Source organism: Aspergillus sydowii (assembly GCF_001890705.1).
Source record: "Aspergillus sydowii CBS 593.65 unplaced genomic scaffold ASPSYscaffold_8, whole genome shotgun sequence".
NCBI classification, from domain to species: Eukaryota; Fungi; Ascomycota; class Eurotiomycetes; order Eurotiales; family Aspergillaceae; genus Aspergillus; species Aspergillus sydowii.
This window is the reverse complement of record NW_024467866.1, coordinates 424095-441258: the sequence shown is the minus strand read 5'-3', so window position 1 is coordinate 441258 and position 17164 is coordinate 424095. Positions and strand designations below refer to the sequence as shown.

The window sequence follows — 17164 nt, the reverse complement described above, 5'->3', positions numbered from 1 at the left end:
ATTTTGACAGTCCGACCTGAGTAGTAGACAGTAATCCTGGTCCAACCAATACCAAACCGACAATGAGCCCCGGCATCCTAGCACCATGGTCAAACCTCGTACGTAGAGAGGCAACGAAAAGAATTTAAGAACCCCCAGATCGCGACTCTGGTCTTTATCGGGATGGCCTGCGTTGGTCCGGCTAGACTGGAACATAACCAGTTCCAGGCAGATCGTACGAATCCGGCCGAGTAAGCTATCTGCGGGATGACAGCCAGGATAGGGGCCATATAGTCCCACCCGGTGAAGAAATAGTTGAGGCTGATCGCAACTCCTTGTCCCTGGTCATGAGTCAGTGAGACACTGGATGAGAATCCATGGCACTCACTTTTCCCAAAATCCCTGGCTGCGATCAATAATAACGAGCGTTCTCTACATAGTTCTGTGCATGTCATGGCTTGGGTACTGTAGTTGGAGAGATCTATTTGGTAACGGGGGCGATACTGACTATTTTCTTATTCTTATATAATCTAGCCTTCTTTTATGAAAGTTATGATATTTATCACCTATGTACTAGTTTGTATAATAACGCCATGGAATGGATTCAGGTATTATAAAAATATAACTATAGGCACCGATAATACTTAGTAAGTCATCTCATTCCCTAAAGCAGCACGCATTCGAATCAGGAAGTCTAACCGCGGAATTACGGTCCATTAGGTGGCCAAGACCAAGGTCATCTATATTAAAACATGACGGTCTGACGGATGGAGATAGGAATCTCGATTCTCGACAACCAGGAACCAGGGACCTGGATCTCGGGACATGGGGTCCGCGCTATGGAATGAATGATCTCATTTCCCAGATTTGGCGGCGTGCTGCCGCGTCGATAAAATGAGGATCGTCTGACACTGACAGACAACGGCCGGCCAGAGGCCAATTTGCCGATGCCAGCTCTGGAATAAGGAATTGCACTTGGACTGCTAGTCTGCTAGTGCTTTGTGCTTCTAGTCCAGACTAGCTACAAACTATCTACGCCGTTGGAACTAGTGCATGGAGGACGTTAGGAACGCTGTTACCTCCAACTCCCCAACTCCAACGCCAATTTAACCGTGTCCAACCTCGGCCATGTAGCCTGGCAAGTTCGTAGTGTGCCGCGGTTTCTCCGACCGGCTGGGCCGCTGGATGAATCTAAACCGTATTCGTCTCGGTGGTTTCAAGTTTTTAAGATGATCAACGGTGGCTAGCGCAAGCCTCAGCTCTCCTCTTCTTCTTTGGACCCGGGGATGCGCGACCCGAAGGCCTCGAAGGAAGGAGGTGGAGAGGCCTTGGAGGGGCGGACTTCGCGAGAGGGTACTTTTGCTCTAGGCAGCGAACCAAAGGTCTGTACCGAATTTTGAGAACGGGCGTTTTGTTTCTTTTCTTGACTTGGTTTGGTGTTTCAAAGTGTATATTATTATGCTGTATTATTTGCTTGCACATTACTCGTTTTATGATGGTGTGTCGTCGTGGACAGCCTCATTTTCCTTCCTTTATCCCGATTCTGAAGCTCGATGCTCGACACCAAGTGAAACAAGACAATTGGGCGAGTCGGGTCAAGGTTTCTGATGATCTTCGCCCAGGTCCGTGAAAAGCTGAAAAACGTCTCAACTTGCAAGCAGTTTGAGTTTGTTCGCATGATCAATTGCTAAAGAAGTTCGAGTCCAGACTCGGAGAGACAGAGACAGTCTGAAGGACTCGAGTTGACGGAGTCAGCCAGTCGATCTCGAGTCCGTGGGGACCTGAGGCTGCGAAGTCCGAATTGGTTCTCAGCGAGCCCCACTGATCTGAGAGACAGGCCGGGAAAAGCATTCGAGCTGTGTCTGTTTTTCTTTTCCTCCCAGTTCTTTTTTCTTGTTCGTCAACGCGCGGTGGATAATCGAGAATATTTTCGCGGCGTGTGCATAAACTCCTGCACCACTGACGGCATCGTGCATGGTTTCTTTTTCAAGAGCAAGGCACGCCGGGGCGCCGCAGCGCTGCAGAGTCATGTTGGGCCAACGAAACAAACCCGTTCCATCCCTCCCGTGATTGATCAATTGATTCAAACAAACATACAATGCAGAATCTGAGAGAGCGAAAGTTGAAACCAGGTTTCACATCAGAAGTGAAGCGCGGAGGGGAACAAAGTAACGGAAGGCGAAAGGTTGTAGCTGAAAGTTGAGACAATTCGCCCTCGCCCTCAAAGGAGCGGAGGCCCGGCCACAGTGATAGCCAATTTCACAGGCACAAAGAGACAGGACTCGACCATCTCGACTCGGCAAGGTGCGAAAAGCATGGACTCAAAACCCAGCCTGGCAGTTGGCCAGCCCGTTGGCCGATCCCACTGTCCCCAATTATCGGGCTCGCGGAACTCGTAGACACACGATCTTTGCCCGTTGCGTCCTAGTAGGATCGCTGCTCTCGTAGACGACCCAGCTCACTGGAGCGGGAAAGTGTTACGCAAGGCCCGGCTGATGCATCGAACGGCGAATTCGGGGGAATTCTGTCTCGGAGGATTTTTGCTTGTGATGCTGTGCTGCATGGGCCAGAGGAGACAGAGCAGCTGCAGTGATTCGTCAAACTTGCGATTTTTGAGACCTGAGATTCAGGAACGAGGAACAGACAGGGGCGTCTGCGGTTGTGCAGTGCACTGGCCAGTGAGCGGCAAACGAGCGATGGGGACGATAATAATAAACAAATGTCAATGGCGCGTGGAGGAAGCCGGACGCAGTGGAGGCACCGGGCAGTGCTGGCGGCCCACAGAGACCAATCTTGGGCAGGCAATCCAGAGTGCCGGGCCTGAGCCGACTACTACGACTGATCCTCCCGCTGCCTGCCAGTTAGACACGCACTAAGCGGCACTAGAGCTGTCCAGATGCTCCAATTCACTTTATCCCGCAGGCAGAGTCTGCCAGACAATTCGAACGTTCGAGATGACGACTCCCTCATAATACCACTCCCATCTCTCTCTTCTCTCTTCTCTCTCTTTGCTTCCTCTTTTTACTCTTTCGATTTGTCCTCCTTTGCTCCTTCGCTTGCCCCATCAGCCCTATTCTCTCTTTTGTCCTGGCTTTACTCTCGCCAGTCTCTGCTTCATTCCCTGTCCCAGTGACACCAATCGCAGAATTTCTCCTGTTTGCTTTGACAGTAAACTCGACCGATTGTCTTCTCCGGCTTCCGACCTCTTTTTGCTATTCGTGCGACTCGATCCACTCGTCAATCCGCAGTTTGGATCTGTCAGTCATTCACTCGACGTTTCGCTCGCTTGAAATCCAGACATCACACCAACAAAGAAAGCTAATCGAAGCTGCCATTCTTTGACTTCTCGAAGCTGTGAACAGACCGCGCGCGGCCTTGGTACCTTGCTTCCTGGTAGCGACCAAACGGACCGGTCCCGACCCAGGCTTTTCGCTCCACTTTCGCTTCAACGTTTGCTGGTTGCCCCCCTCACGCCAAAGTCAGCCAAAGAACCCTTGCAAGCCCAAAAGGGATACTCTTCTTCTCTCCCTGCCGACTCGGCTGGTGGCTTCAGCCCTTCTCTGACCGCCGCCACCATTGGAAACCTCTATTCTCGAGGCGCAGATTCGTGCTATGGAGGGACATGTTACACACATTTGATGCTAGCCGTCTCTGCGAACACGTCCCCGTCCTGTTGATTGCCCTGCACTTCTATCACGTCGTACACTCAAAATTCTCGACCCCCCTCCAGCTTGCTTGATCCAATCCAGCCAGCCTCTTTTTTTTTAATATCCTGCCTCCTTCGTAACTGGTGTCGAGAGATAGATTTCACTGCGATCTGGCACCACCTCAATTGACAACCCTCAAGTTCATCACTTCCATCAACCTTCACACAATTCATCATGGCTTATGCAGAAGAGAAGCTGGATGCCCCCGATGGCTCCGCACTTAACTGGATCTTCGATCACATTCTTCGGTATCCGGGAACCTACGAAATCCCTCTCCGAACAATGTATGCACTGAACTGCAACAACACGAGACAACCAGTTCCCAATGCTCAACGTCCTGAGACGGCGTTTGCACGTCGCCCATCCTCCCCCAAGTCGTCCGCCGCCGAGGACCTCCGTGCACAGTTGACTCAACAAATCTCTCGATTACCCTCCCAGTCATGCTCTTTGCCACCCAGCTTTGTCACATCTTTTTTGCGCCGCTGCTTCACAGCCAATCTTGAAGATGTTGACTTTCCCCAAGCCTTGACTGGCCTGGACTACCTCAGAGACCTCGAAACTCGACGGAAGAAGGAACTTGCAGCTGCCATGCAGAGACTCGGCCTACAGCCGGATAGCACCAAGCAGGATGCAGAATTCTCCAAGAGATACCCAGGCGTCGTGATGTGGATTGAGTCTATCAAGACCAAAGGTTGCAAAGTGGAAGCTCTGTATACTCAAATTTACATTGGCCTCCGTCGATGGGTGAGTCATCATTGGTATCTCTGAAATTGCACATTACTAACCTCTCTCTTTTTAGACTCTGCTGAACGAGATGCTCATGGATCCCTTGAACAAGGCTACCTGCATTGCCATGCTGAATACTCTCTTTCCTCCCGTCACCGAAGCAACTGTCACCCCCACTGCACATCTCACCCCGCAAATCCTCAAGTCACAACGTGATGGATTCTTCCGATACATCTCCGCCATTGAGACCAACGGCAAGCAAATCCTCGACAAGGTTATTGCGCAGGGCGCGCCTGAGGGCGAAAGCACTGGCTGGCCTCTGGTTCGAGATGCACTCGACAAGTACCTCCGCACCACCAACGAAATCATCGACGAGTGCGCAATGGTCAACGGCCCAGCCAGCCTGGACGAAGGCCTAGACTCCTCGAATCGAAGCCAGAAGGGCCGAAAGGCTGACTCTGGAATTAGCTTTGGCTCATACGCACCATCCATCAGGAGCAAGGTTAGCTCCGAAGATATCCTCGATAAACCACTACCCCCTTCCCCCAGAGCGGCAACCCCCAACAGATTGGGTGGCTCCGCGCTTGAGCGGCTGGCCCGCGAGCTCCGGAAGCTCGGCGACGGCGGCAAGGCCAAGGGCCTCCGCAAGATGAAGTCCACAAACACTATGGTTGCTCGCACCGATACCTTCTCGTCCACGAACGAAGAATCCTTTTTCGAACTTGACGAATCGAAACGGAAGAAACTCGCTTGGGCGCATTCCAAACAGCCTAGCGGCAGTTCATCACGATTTGACTAAGCATTTCAGCGCTCCGTTGGCCGTCTTTGACTTGTTACAAAGAAGAGCAAAAGTTCAAAAGTCTGGAGTTTTACATTTGGCCTCCCGCTCGGCTACTTTTACCACTTTTTTCTCTCTTGTTTTCCTCTTAGGATTGGAACGAACCTTCCATAGGTCTTTTTTTGTTCCTTTTACCTTTTTGTCACTACTAGGCCATAACCCCGTTGAGGTCGGGCAGGCAATACATGGACGGATCTTTTTTTTTTTTTTTTTTTTTTTTTATTTGGGCTGTTGGTGTATTGGGAGGAACATCTGGTGTCACCTTTGGCGCAGGAGGCAAATACCTTGTATCTAAAACTGAACAAAATATGCTTGACGCATCATCTGCTGTGTTTCCACTTTTGTGGATTATGTATTATGACTAATGAGGAGTTATTCGGAGTTATTCCAATAGATGAATGTTACTTGACTGCTATCTATAAAGAATGGCTTAGCATTTGAGCTTTTAATACAGTTTACAATATCGAGTCCATGCTGTGGATCCTGTCGTCCCCGCTGTGTAAGATGCACCAATCACGCATGGCGTTGGGGCCCCGGAAGTCTGGCGTCTTTGGCCGCTGCGCCGCCCGTAACAGCTTGAGATGTGGCCTGAAGGCGTGAAGTAAACGCTCCTGTCAATCAACAGCTCAGAGAGCCGAATTCATCATTTTCGATTTGCACTGTAGGGTTTCATATTTGCTTTTCTCTTTTGAATATTTGAATGTGTCCTCCCGTCGCCCTAGATTGATCCTCGCCGGGATGTCAGCAGCTTGAACAAAGCTATCCACGCCTGGAAGCATTACAACCCCTCGACGACTCATTAAGTGTTATTTGCTTGTATATATCAGGCCACAGAGATGCGTCTCAGCTCAAGTACTGCCGCCTTATGGCGGCTGTCATGCGTCGCAATCGCGACTTTCTTGGTTTCGAGCGTCACTGCCAGCCCCTCCGTAAATGTCGCGCTCCAAGCTTCATTCGACTCGGGTCCTTATCTTATAGAGCTACTGTGAGCAAGCCTTTTCCATTACTACCTTCATCGCCCCAAATTCTCAAATTCAACCCGCTGACATATACATGCCAATCTAGAGAAACGGCAGCAGAAGAGAACCCAGCCTCATACTTCCCATTACTCGACCGCGTAGCCGACGGCGTCTTTGATGACTCCGTCACGGACAAAGAAGTATACGATCGGTTCCTGCAGGTGGTGATTGAAGATGGACACCTAGCTACTCCCGAGAGTCTTTCGTCGTTCAAGCTGTCCTTGTCGATTCGATCTGCTAGTCCGCGCGTTGCGGCCCACTATCAGTTCTATAATACCTCGGTGCAGCACTCGCTTATGGCGGCTCAGGACGCTGCTTGTCCAGTTTGGGTTCATTCGGATGGAAAGCAGTATTGCTCGTCTACCATGGAGCGGGCGCAGCAGGATGTTTACGGTGAAGCGTATGTTGTTTTATATTTGGTTGGTGTCGGTTTTGGTTCAATTGATTGCTAACAGGGTTATGCACGCAGAGATGGACGGGAATTGCCATTTGACCGTGTCTTCGGAGACAGCTCCTTACCTCCGGCTATTTTATATGCGGATGTTGCTTCGCCAATGTTTAAGGATTTCCACCATACTTTGAGTGCCATGGCAAAGGAGGGCGAGGTCTCGTACCGTGTACGATATCGGCCCCCACAGCACTGGAGCTCCCGTCCTCTATTTGTTTCCGGCTACGGTGTTGAGCTCGCTCTGAAACGCACGGACTACATCGTTATTGACGACCGTGATGCCGAGCAGCGAGACTCTAACCCGAAGGATGCCAAGTCTGTCGACGCTGAGGAAAGCCCTGATGACCTGAGACCGCTCTCTTCGTCTGAGGTGTCGCGCCTAGGATTGAACACAGCTCAGTATGTAGCGGATAGCAAAGACCCACTTGACACGCTTGTGAAGCTGTCCCAGGACTTCCCCAAATACTCCTCTATGATCGCGGCCCACAATATAAGCGACAATCTCCAGCGCGAGATCAGAACCAACCGTCTCGAAATGCTCCCGCCTGGTGTGAACGCGCTGTGGATCAACGGTGTCCAGATTGATCCCCGGCAGATCGACGCCTTCTTCCTCGTTGACCACCTCCGGCGCGAGAGGAAGTTGATGGAAAGTTTCCGGAGCTTAGGCCTCTCTGCGAAAGAAGCCGTGGATATTTTAACTCACGACGCCGTTACAAAGTCTGTAGCACAGGACGCGTCTCAGCGGTATGATTACCGCGACGAGATCGAAGGCGGCGGCGTCGTTATCTGGCTGAATAACTTGGAGAAGGATGCCAGGTACGAATCGTGGCCGAGTGACTTGATAGAAGTGGGTGTTCCATTTCCCTTGTTTTGACATATCATAGTACTGATGAGAGTTAGTTTCTCCGCCGCACGTATCCTGGTCAACTCCCCGCAGTGCGTCGGGATTTGAATAACATCGTGTTCCCGCTCGATCTCACAAACCCTGAAGATGTGGACCTGATTGTTACCACAATCCAAATGTTTGTGAGAAGGAAAATTCCCGTGAGATTTGGTGTTGTCCCTCTGGCTTCCTCAGCAGGTTCAACCGGCCAATTGAAGGTGGCTCACTACCTGCAAGAGACATTTGGGCTGTCAAGCCTTATGACCTACTTGGAAGAGGTACGGCCCTTATCCGCGTTCTTGAATTTCATCCAGCTAATGTGAAACTGGGCCAGGCTTCGAAGAAAAACAAACTAGCGTCGCCGGACAAGGACAGTTTTCTGGCAGCCACCAAAGACAAAACTCCGAGAGCCGAGAAACAAGCTCTCTCGCTGGACGACGTGCTAAGCAACGAAGACATAGCGCTCTCTGTGTCTCGTACAGTCGCATACCAAGACCGCCTCGGTCTCAAGCACGAAACCCCCCTTGTCTTCATCAACGGCATCCCAATTGTGCGCGGTGAAAGCTGGCCGCAGGAAATGAGTGCGAAGGTTGAACAAGACCTGCGTTTGGTCCAGCGCTCAATTGTCGACGGCCTGTTTGACAAAGACGCCTGGCTACCAGGGTTCTTCCTTTCCGAGGCGTTTGCTCGCCGGGTTCCGTGGATCGTCCCAGAGGATCCTAAAGATGTTGAGCTTGTGGATTTAACGAAGATTGCAGAACAGTCGGGAGATCTCATGAAAAAGACTCCTCGCGTTGCGTCGCAGACTGACACTCTGGAAAGTGTGCACATGGTTGTTGTTGGTGATTTCAGTACCAAGGCCGGGTTGAAGATGCTCGTCTCCGCTCTGGGGGTTCAAGAAGAGCAAGCTAGGGCGGAGATACTCCTAATCCATAACCCCGAGGATGCATCGGCAAGTGATGCTGCCTCTGCGCTGATCTACCGTACCCTGAAAGGGAGCAACGATGTTGACATCGCGCGCATTTTGGCGGATATAACTTCCCCTGCGTCGTCGGACGTAGACGCACAAGAAGCTGTTGATTTCTGGTCGAAGTTCCAGCCTTTGGCTGAGACGTTAGGCTTCTCCCCCGGCACGAGCGGTGTTGTCGTCAACGGCAGAGTAGTCAAACCTACCCAGGATGTTACCACGGAAGATCTGAAGCAGCTCTTGGCTTACGAAAACAACACTCGAATTGGCCCTGTAGCTAAAGCTGCGAAAGACCTTCCGTTTGCTTCCAAGCTTTCTGACCCTCTTACCTTTGCGAAGCTTACCTCGCTTGTGGCGCTTTCAACAGTGTCAGATGTCCCCGAAGGCCTTTTCGAAACCTCGTCGGATGTGCGTGCCAAGTTCTTCAATGACTGGAGTGGATCTAGTTCTATTGTAACTGTTCCTGGCCCTGAGGACCCAACAATCACTATTGCTGCGTCGATCGATCCAACATCAGAGACATCTCAAAGATGGCTACCGATTCTGAAGGCTCTTTCGGAGCTAGATGGTGTCAGACTAAACTTGTTCATGAACCCACGCGATGAGATTCGAGAGCTCCCGATTAAGCGGTTTTATCGCTACGTTCTGTCCCCGGAGCCATCGTTTGGCGATACCGGCTCCGTTCAGCGGCCCGGGGCTACGTTTTCGGGTGTACCAGTTGAAGCACTTCTTACGCTCGGGATGGATGTACCCCCGTACTGGCTGGTTGCGCCCAAGGATTCCGTACATGATCTCGATAACATCAAGTTGAGCTCGGTGAAAGAAGGGTCGAATGTCGATGCGGTCTATGCATTGGAACATATTCTGATTGAAGGACATTCTCGTGACATGACTACCAAGTCCCCTCCAAGGGGCGTGCAGCTGGTTCTCGGGACCGAAGATAACCCATATTTCGCTGATACCATCGTCATGGCCAACCTTGGCTACTTCCAGTTCAAGGCACAACCTGGTCTATGGTCTATCAACCTCAAGCCCGGCCGCAGCGAAAAGATTTTCAACCTGGATAGCTTGGGTCAACTGGGGTATAGCCCACAAGCCGGCGATGACAGCAACGAAGTCGCATTGCTGTCTTTCCAAGGAAAGACTCTGTTCCCGCGTATGTCTCGAAAGAAGGGACAGGAAGATGAAGACGTCCTTGAGTCAGGGCCCAAGCCTGGCTCCGCTATGGACTTCATGTCGAAGGGCTTCAACTTTGCCTCCAACGTCCTATCCAGCGTGGGCGTCGGCTCGAAGAACAATGCCGAAGCAAACGCCGACATCAACATCTTTTCCGTAGCCAGCGGACACCTCTACGAGCGCATGCTGAACATCATGATGGTCTCCGTAATGCGCAATACCGACAAAACCGTCAAATTCTGGTTCATCGAGCAATTTCTCTCCCCCTCCTTCAAGTCCTTCCTTCCGCACCTCGCCGCTGAATACGGCTTCAAATACGAAATGGTCACCTACAAATGGCCGCACTGGCTGCGCGCACAAAAAGAGAAACAGCGCGAAATCTGGGGATACAAGATCCTTTTCCTGGACGTCCTCTTCCCACTTTCACTTGACAAAGTCATCTTCGTCGACGCAGACCAGATCGTGCGCACCGACATGTCCGACCTGGTCAATTTCGACCTCGAAGGCGCCCCCTACGGCTTCACGCCCATGTGCGATTCACGGACAGAAATGGAGGGCTTCCGCTTCTGGAAGCAGGGATACTGGAAGTCTTTCCTCCGCGGGTCGCCGTACCACATCTCCGCGCTCTACGTCGTCGATCTGGTCCAGTTCCGTGCGATGGCGGCCGGCGACAGGCTGAGAGGCCAGTACCAGATGCTCTCGGCAGACAAGAACAGCCTGAGTAACCTGGACCAGGACCTGCCGAATCACATGCAGCACCATATTCCAATCAAGAGTCTACCGCAGGAGTGGCTTTGGTGTGAGACTTGGTGTTCGGATGAGGCGCTGGAACAGGCGAGGACGATTGACCTGTGTAATAACCCGCAGACAAAGGAGCCGAAGTTGGAGAGGGCTAGAAGGCAGGTTCCTGAGTGGACGGTGTATGATGAGGAGATTGCCGGTTTGGTGAGGAGGGTTGCTGATGCTGATTCTCCACGGGCAGAGGAGGTGGAAGCTGATGAGGTTGAAGGTAAGGAAGAAGCTGCTAGCTGGAAGAAGGATGAACTCTAGACAGTTGTTTATAGAATTTGTTCAACCTTGAGATGTTAGCTACCTAGTAAATCTCCATTCGGTGTTATTGTTTATTAGACTCCGTAGCTTATCCAGGAACTGGGCGTCAGGTGATAAAACAACAGTCCCCATGGCCGACCAATCACAGCCGTGTCCTGCTCGTATTCCTCTCAAGCCTCAACTTCGACCGAACTCCTGACCGGCATTCTGTCAACTTCATCAAATCTTCACTTATCATACCTTCAGGTCAAGCTCAGCCAAGTTCTCATCTTTGGACCCTCTTATTGACAAAATCCCCCTTCAAGATGGGCAAAATTACGTTTTACTGCGCAATCTGTGCGGGCCCATTGTATGAATGGGGGCTACGCAAGGCCTCCACGGCGCAACCTGGCGACGATGAAAATGGTTTGTTTGACGATGATTGTGAATGTTCCGACCAGAGTGACGACGGTGACGACGGTGATGACGATGAGGACGGTGAGGACAACGAAGACCCCGCAAAACATACGGAATATTGCCCGTATAGCCAGGGGTATTGGGGTGACATTCTGTCTGAGGGTGACATAGCGGTACAAATCAGCCTTTCGAGCGAAGATTGGATAGCCAGTCCACTAATATGAGCTATAGTGGCTTAAACGAGTCCGGATGCTACGCATGCGAGGGGAATATGACAAAAACGAAGACGAATCTGAATTGCCGAATGACGGCGACGGTTCTTGCTACCTGACCCCGATTGTAAGTAATTGACGGTGGTTATGATAGTTCTTCGTGCCAGAAACTCACAGTAAGCAGGGCGAATATGACTCTTGGTTCGCCTTCACGCTTCCTGGGTCAGATGAGAGCCTTTGGCCGAACCAAGATGGATTCCTGGTGCATGATGCGTGCTGGCAGTTGCTGCACCTAGTGCACAAAACTACGAAACCGGGTCAACGACCGCTAGATCCACGTAGAGTTTATCTCACCATGATGGCCCGTGTGACAGACTGCAACGATACGTATCTTAGATGGCGTGACCCCCGGTTATATGGCGGTACGACCCAGTTTGCAGGGCAGGAGTGGGAGGCCTTCCCGGGTTACGAGGTGCACATTTCCAAGAATTGTCTGACATCTACTAATTATTCATCTAGTGGCTGGTTGCAGACCCGTTGAAGGACATTGACCTTTCAGAACTCGTTAAGAAATCTACGTTGGTGGAACCTAGAACGCAGAATCAGAATGTAGCGAGACGCTCGATACCCGCCGATCCATTTGCAAAACTTCCCATCGAAGTGCATTACATGATAATGGAACTATTACCGTCAGAGACAGTTCTCAACCTCCTTTTAAGCAGTCGCTCATTTCGTGGAGCTTCAACGTGTCTCCCGCGCGCTTTTTGGAGATCTCGGATCTATACTGACACGCCATGGATTGCGGGAACGTCGCTTTTTGAAACAGTGTCGAACATGGACGAAAAGGTTGACTACAGAAAGCTTTTATCATTGCTCAAAGAAAGCAGTGCCAGTCTTCCAGAAGGCAAAAATACCCGATATGAAACCGATCTGTCGTTAAAAAACCGCCGGCGGATCTGGTCCTGCTGTGAAGGTATTCTGGAAATCCTGAGCCGCCGAACAACGGAGTCAGGATCGGTCTCGAGCAAACTGGAATTTATCACCAGATCTCAAGTTGCGCGTATTCGCAAGGTAACAGACTACAGAGAAATGAGTGAACTAATTGAGAGTGAGACCTACTTTCGTCCAACTATTTTAGATCCACCGCTTCTCAGCAGTTTGACGGTGTACTTCTCAAAACAAACGTCGATTACCGGAATCGAGTGGCACTTGGAAGGCGAAGAATCTGGCCGCCTCTTCGGGAAAAGGGACATGGGCATGCAGAGCGCCGCGCTTCCTCCGGATCTTGTCATCACCGGTATTGTGGTGTCACTGGGTCCTGAGTCGTTAAAAGATTCGGACCGGAGGGTCTGTGGTCTGGGTCTGTTGGCTATGGACAACAGCGATCAGGCACGAATAAAACTGGGAAAGTGGACAGAGAATGATATCGTCAAAATATTCCGCCCTACTGGGACACAACCTGCTGCAGCTGTCGTCGGCATCACCGGTCAATATAGCGTTCGTCTTCAGCCCCATCCTTTTTATGTTGAATACAGGCCTAACATGAGCAGGACATTGGGATAACCAAATTCGGCATTTTGGTTGCCAACCTAATCAGCTAGAGCGCAGATGAGACCCTGCTTATCGAAGAAGGGGTAGTCCTTGGGGTATTGGTGCTCGAATTAGTATTTCATTGTTTTGTACTATTCAGGCAAGCAGCCACCACAGTTTATATAACCAATTCCTCCAATTTCAAAAGGACCTGACACAGTATTAGCAAATCTCCCAGTAATAAGTGAAAGCAAAACTCACATTCTCAATGTATCGCACCCCTATGACAATCCCGTCTCTGTCCTGCAAACTCTTCTCATCCCGAAACGGGTTATTGTCACTCTCATCCAAGCAGCAGAGGCAGGAAACAACGACACTCGTATACTTTTCCCCCACTATACTGGGTAGGTCTTCCTTACATATCTCCAACAATCGATCCTTTGTTGCGAACGCACCACGCCGCTGGTCTCTATCCGCTAGGGAGTCCAATATCTCCAGCCCAGACCAAGGGACGGACGTTCTCCGTCCTCCTTCTCCGCCTTCAAGACGGACAAATGATTCCCACAGAGCTATCTCAAGTAAACACACCCCAAGACTATAGATGTCATGCCGCATCTCGAATATATCTTCTGGGTGGAGGCCCTGCCGCAGTGGATGTCGGTAGAGGTTCTTCTCCCAGTCCAAGTCTCCGAACTTGTCTGTCCGGCCTTCAGCCCTTCGTATTCGTTCGAAACCGATGAGAAATGAGGGGCCTAGCGCAACGTTGTTTTTTTCATCGTGGAATACAAGGACCGTGGCCGGGTTTATGTTCTTGTGAACGAACCCTGCTGCATGTACGAACATGACTGAGCGAGCGAGCTGCTTGGATAATTGGATTCGATGACTTAATGAGCATTTGCGTATGGGTCTCTGCAACAGAAGCTGTCGCAGGGTCTTCGGTGAGGATAGGCCGACGGGGATCTCTAAGAGTAGATGGAACTGTTTCCCGTGTGTTGTTGGTAATTCGACCACACCATCGCATCGCAAGAGATAGAATGTTAATGGATCGATGTGCAGCAGCAGTCTTGCCAGGTCACGGATGTTTAGCTTTGCTGTGGTACTGGGTATCTGGTTCTGACTGAGCATGTTCGCCGGGTCGAGGAGAACAGATCGAGTGCTGTTTCGATACCTTGTGATGTATGCATTCGTTCCTTCAATCCTCACCATCTCGCTGCTGAGTGCTGTCACATCTTTGAAAATGGACCCACTTACCTCTTCCCCCTGAGAGGAGAGCTGCTTGATCGACTCTCTCATCCGGGCTAGACGTGTAGACGGCGACGGTGATATCGACGCATCCCGCTGCTGCTGCTGCTGCCCCGGACGAACATTCTGCAGCCTTCTATCAACATCCGGATTCGCGATCCTTGTAATAAGATACCAAGACGGGTCAAACCTCCTCTGCCACTCCTCTAAATCATTGACCGTCTGCGCGAGCTCACGCTTCAGGTACACGGCCTTCAACTTCTGATGCACGTTGAACGCCACACCAGCCTTTGCCTGTACGACCTGAAAACTCTCCGCGGCCCTAGCGAGCTTAGCCTCGAGACGGGCCAGGGCATCATGGTAGAGGTTCAGCAGCGGGTAGTCCAGTTTGTCGCATATCGCTCGGAGCGATTTCAGTTGTACATCCATCTTCATCCATGATGCTTGGATGGTCAGGATGGTGTCTCCTAGATCCGCGTCCAAGTTTCGGTATTGATGGCACAGGACGGCCAGTTTATTTCCATATCTATACTTGGCGTTAGTGTGCGTGCACGAGTCTCCAACTGTGGAAGTGGGGGAAGAAGCTGAGTTGAGTCCCAGGAGTGAAGAGACGGACGGACTTGTAGCAGAGATCTATAACGCTGACCACGGCCAGAGCGACGGACGCGGGATCCATGCTATCAGCCACACAGACCGCAGATACCAATCAAGCACGGTGATTTGAAGTGCTAACGAAGTCTGGACAGTGTCGAGACTAGGCACGATTGTCCTGCAGGAGAAACGATAATCCGCACGAGGCTGTGAGGCTGTGAGGTGCGAGGCTGTTGATCTGCGGCGTCAGCCTAGTCCACGTCAGCGACTAGCGCTTGGAGTCAGTGCGCGGCTGTGCATGGAGAAGACAGACATGATTCCTGCAACCAACCAGGGAAGATGGAGACCGCCGACGACCTCATTGCACCGTTCAAGCTGGAGATCAAGGATCTCGGGGATCGGAGACGAGAGATCACCTACGAGACCGGCCCAGAGGACACGAGAAACCCTGTAACAACGCTATGGACGCGGAAACGCTACTTTACGTACAAAGAGACGGTCTACAAGAATGTATACCTGGACGAAAGTACCGCCGGGCAACTGCGCGTGGTAAAGGAGATACTACATCAAGATCCAACTCGGGGGAATCGGTGCTTGGAATTAGAAGCTGCAGCCCGGATAGCTAAAGATCTAGGGTAGGAGACACAAATACGGGCGTCCAGTGATGTTAACATCAGATAGTCCCAGCTACACCCGTCTTTTTGTCGAGTTCCTGGGCTGGTTTGAAATCCCAGATGGAGTCTCGCTTGTGCTGGAATACTGTGCCCTCGGGGACATCGATCAGTTCTTCCAAAAGCCGGTATCAGAGCAGGTTGCCAAAACAGTCGCTGGGCAGCTACTCGAGGGATTGGCTGCATTACATGGACTTGGGATAGCGCACCGCGATATCAAGCCGCAGGTATGTATGTCTTTGTCGGCAAACCTGTTGCTGATGTCTCGGAGAACGTCCTCGTTGCAGAAGCAGACCCGATCGCAGTGAAGATCGCGGACTTTGGCGTCAGCAAATACACGGCTGATCGAACTAGTTTAAGGAGTCGAGTAGGCACACCAGAGTACATGGCACCGGAGCTCCTGTTCGGCACGAACGAGGAGTCTAAGTATACAAATGCCGTGGATATCTGGTCGCTGGGGTGTCTTCTATTCTATTTATTAACAAACAGCCACCCATTCCCGGGATTTCGAGATCTCGATGAGTACTATCAAGGAAATTTACCATACCCAGATGCCCCTCTTATTGAACAGGGAGTGGGATGTTCTGGACGATGCTTCATCCAGCACCTAATGAGTCCTATCCCAGATGATCGACCGCCAGCATCCAAATACCTATTATCAGAATGGGAGATAGGCATAAATGACGAGCCAATCAAACAACCCAGCCTAAAGACGGCCGAACCCGAATTCACCCAAGATATAGACGCCCCGCCAGGTCTTTCCATGACAGAGACCCACTGGAACAGCGCGCCAAGTATCAGCCAGCTACCAATGGTATATACCGCACCATAACGAACAGACTGAACCTAAACTAACCGTCAGCAGGACTACTGGTCCTCCGAGCTCCTCTTCACCACATCCCAACCCGCAAACGGAACAACCACAAATACACGGCGCACAAGAGCCCTGCTCGAATCCGGCGCAGACCCAAACCGGATGCAAAATGGACACACGGCACTACACCATGCCGCAAGACAAGGATGTCCCGAGACAGTGCGGCTCCTCCTCGAGTACGGCGCCGACACATGGATCAGGACCAGAACACAGCAAGGCCATGACTACGACTACGACTACGACTATGAGGGGGAAACCGCGCTGCATCTGTCTACACACCGTGGCGATTCCCAGGCCTTCTTGGATATATTACACCTACTGGTTGCGCGCGGGGTTGACGTCAATGCCCAGGATGGAATGGGGAATACAGTTCTCCATCTAGCGATAGCAAGACTGGCCTCTGCTGAGCCTGTCCAGGCCTTACTAGATTCTGGGGCGCGGACGGATCTCCTAGGGAGGGGCGGGCTGACGCCGCTGCAGTACGCGCTGAGTCTGGATCGGGAGGAGAAGGCGCGGGTATTGCTTGTTGCTGGGGGTGCGGATCCGAATATACCTAGTCCTGATGGACGCAGGCCGTTGCACCGGGCGATTGAATCTGGACGGGTCTCATTCGAGCTGGTTCGGCAGTTGGTGGATAGCGGTGCTGATGTGGACGCTACTGATGACGATGGGTGCTCGCCGCTGTATGAGGCGGTGAGACGAGATAGAGCAGATGTTGTGCATTTCCTTATTGACCGGGGGGCAGATACGGCTTTGGGCTCGGTGACGATGGAGAAGCGCCTCCAGTGGATGCAATTTAGACGGGAACTGCCCTGGCCTTTACGAAAGTGAGATGCATCTATTTCTATCATTAGA

At 51.5% G+C, this 17164-nt stretch overlaps 6 protein-coding genes across 6 annotated transcripts; 5 read left to right on the top strand and 1 right to left on the bottom strand.

The window, feature by feature from the left end:
- Positions 1-3860: 3860 nt before the first annotated feature.
- Positions 3861-5211, top strand: ASPSYDRAFT_155773 (uncharacterized protein; the record flags this gene model as incomplete). The annotated part of the gene is made up of 2 exons (XM_040842493.1): positions 3861-4430; positions 4486-5211. The coding sequence occupies 2 exons, from the start codon at positions 3861-3863 to the stop codon at positions 5209-5211; spliced, it is 1296 nt and encodes a 431-aa protein (XP_040700747.1).
- A 435-nt stretch (positions 5212-5646) lies between these two features.
- On the top strand, positions 5647-10908 carry ASPSYDRAFT_47212 (putative UDP-glucose:glycoprotein glucosyltransferase). The gene is made up of 5 exons (XM_040847393.1): positions 5647-6235; positions 6316-6669; positions 6739-7564; positions 7618-7878; positions 7935-10908. The coding sequence occupies exons 1-5, from the start codon at positions 6087-6089 to the stop codon at positions 10791-10793; spliced, it is 4449 nt and encodes a 1482-aa protein (XP_040700746.1). The 5' UTR covers positions 5647-6086; the 3' UTR covers positions 10794-10908.
- A 190-nt stretch (positions 10909-11098) lies between these two features.
- On the top strand, positions 11099-13002 carry ASPSYDRAFT_91245 (uncharacterized protein; the record flags this gene model as incomplete). The annotated part of the gene is made up of 5 exons (XM_040852453.1): positions 11099-11362; positions 11421-11528; positions 11586-11873; positions 11921-12898; positions 12952-13002. 5 exons carry the CDS (start codon positions 11099-11101, stop codon positions 13000-13002), a joined length of 1689 nt encoding a protein of 562 aa, XP_040700745.1.
- A 107-nt stretch (positions 13003-13109) lies between these two features.
- On the bottom strand, positions 13110-14946 carry ASPSYDRAFT_79989 (uncharacterized protein; the record flags this gene model as incomplete). Its single annotated transcript, XM_040851022.1, has 3 exons — positions 14794-14946; positions 13193-14699; positions 13110-13142 (listed from the first exon to the last, which is right to left on the bottom strand). The coding sequence occupies exons 1-3, from the start codon at positions 14847-14849 to the stop codon at positions 13110-13112; spliced, it is 1596 nt and encodes a 531-aa protein (XP_040700744.1). The 5' UTR covers positions 14850-14946.
- A 569-nt stretch (positions 14947-15515) lies between these two features.
- Positions 15516-16102, top strand: ASPSYDRAFT_118344 (serine/threonine-protein kinase; the record flags this gene model as incomplete). Its single annotated transcript, XM_040840390.1, has 2 exons — positions 15516-15662; positions 15707-16102. Coding segments are annotated over 2 exons (543 nt in total), but the record flags the coding sequence as incomplete, so codon positions are not given.
- A 564-nt stretch (positions 16103-16666) lies between these two features.
- ASPSYDRAFT_155431 (ankyrin repeat domain-containing protein) lies at positions 16667-17140 on the top strand (the record flags this gene model as incomplete). The annotated part of the gene is made up of 1 exon (XM_040842459.1): positions 16667-17140. One exon carries the CDS (start codon positions 16667-16669, stop codon positions 17138-17140), a length of 474 nt encoding a protein of 157 aa, XP_040700742.1.
- Positions 17141-17164: the final 24 nt, after the last annotated feature.

Bases quoted from the DNA above. Each gene is read 5' to 3' on its own strand.
- ASPSYDRAFT_47212 (XM_040847393.1), top strand. From the start codon at position 6,087: ATGCGTCTCAGCTCAAGTACTGCCGCCTTATGGCGGCTGTCATGCGTC. The intron at 6,670-6,738 runs GTATGTTGTTTT...TTATGCACGCAG, and splicing joins CAGGATGTTTACGGTGAAGC to AGATGGACGGGAATTGCCAT. The intron at 7,565-7,617 runs GTGGGTGTTCCA...GATGAGAGTTAG, and splicing joins GGCCGAGTGACTTGATAGAA to TTTCTCCGCCGCACGTATCC.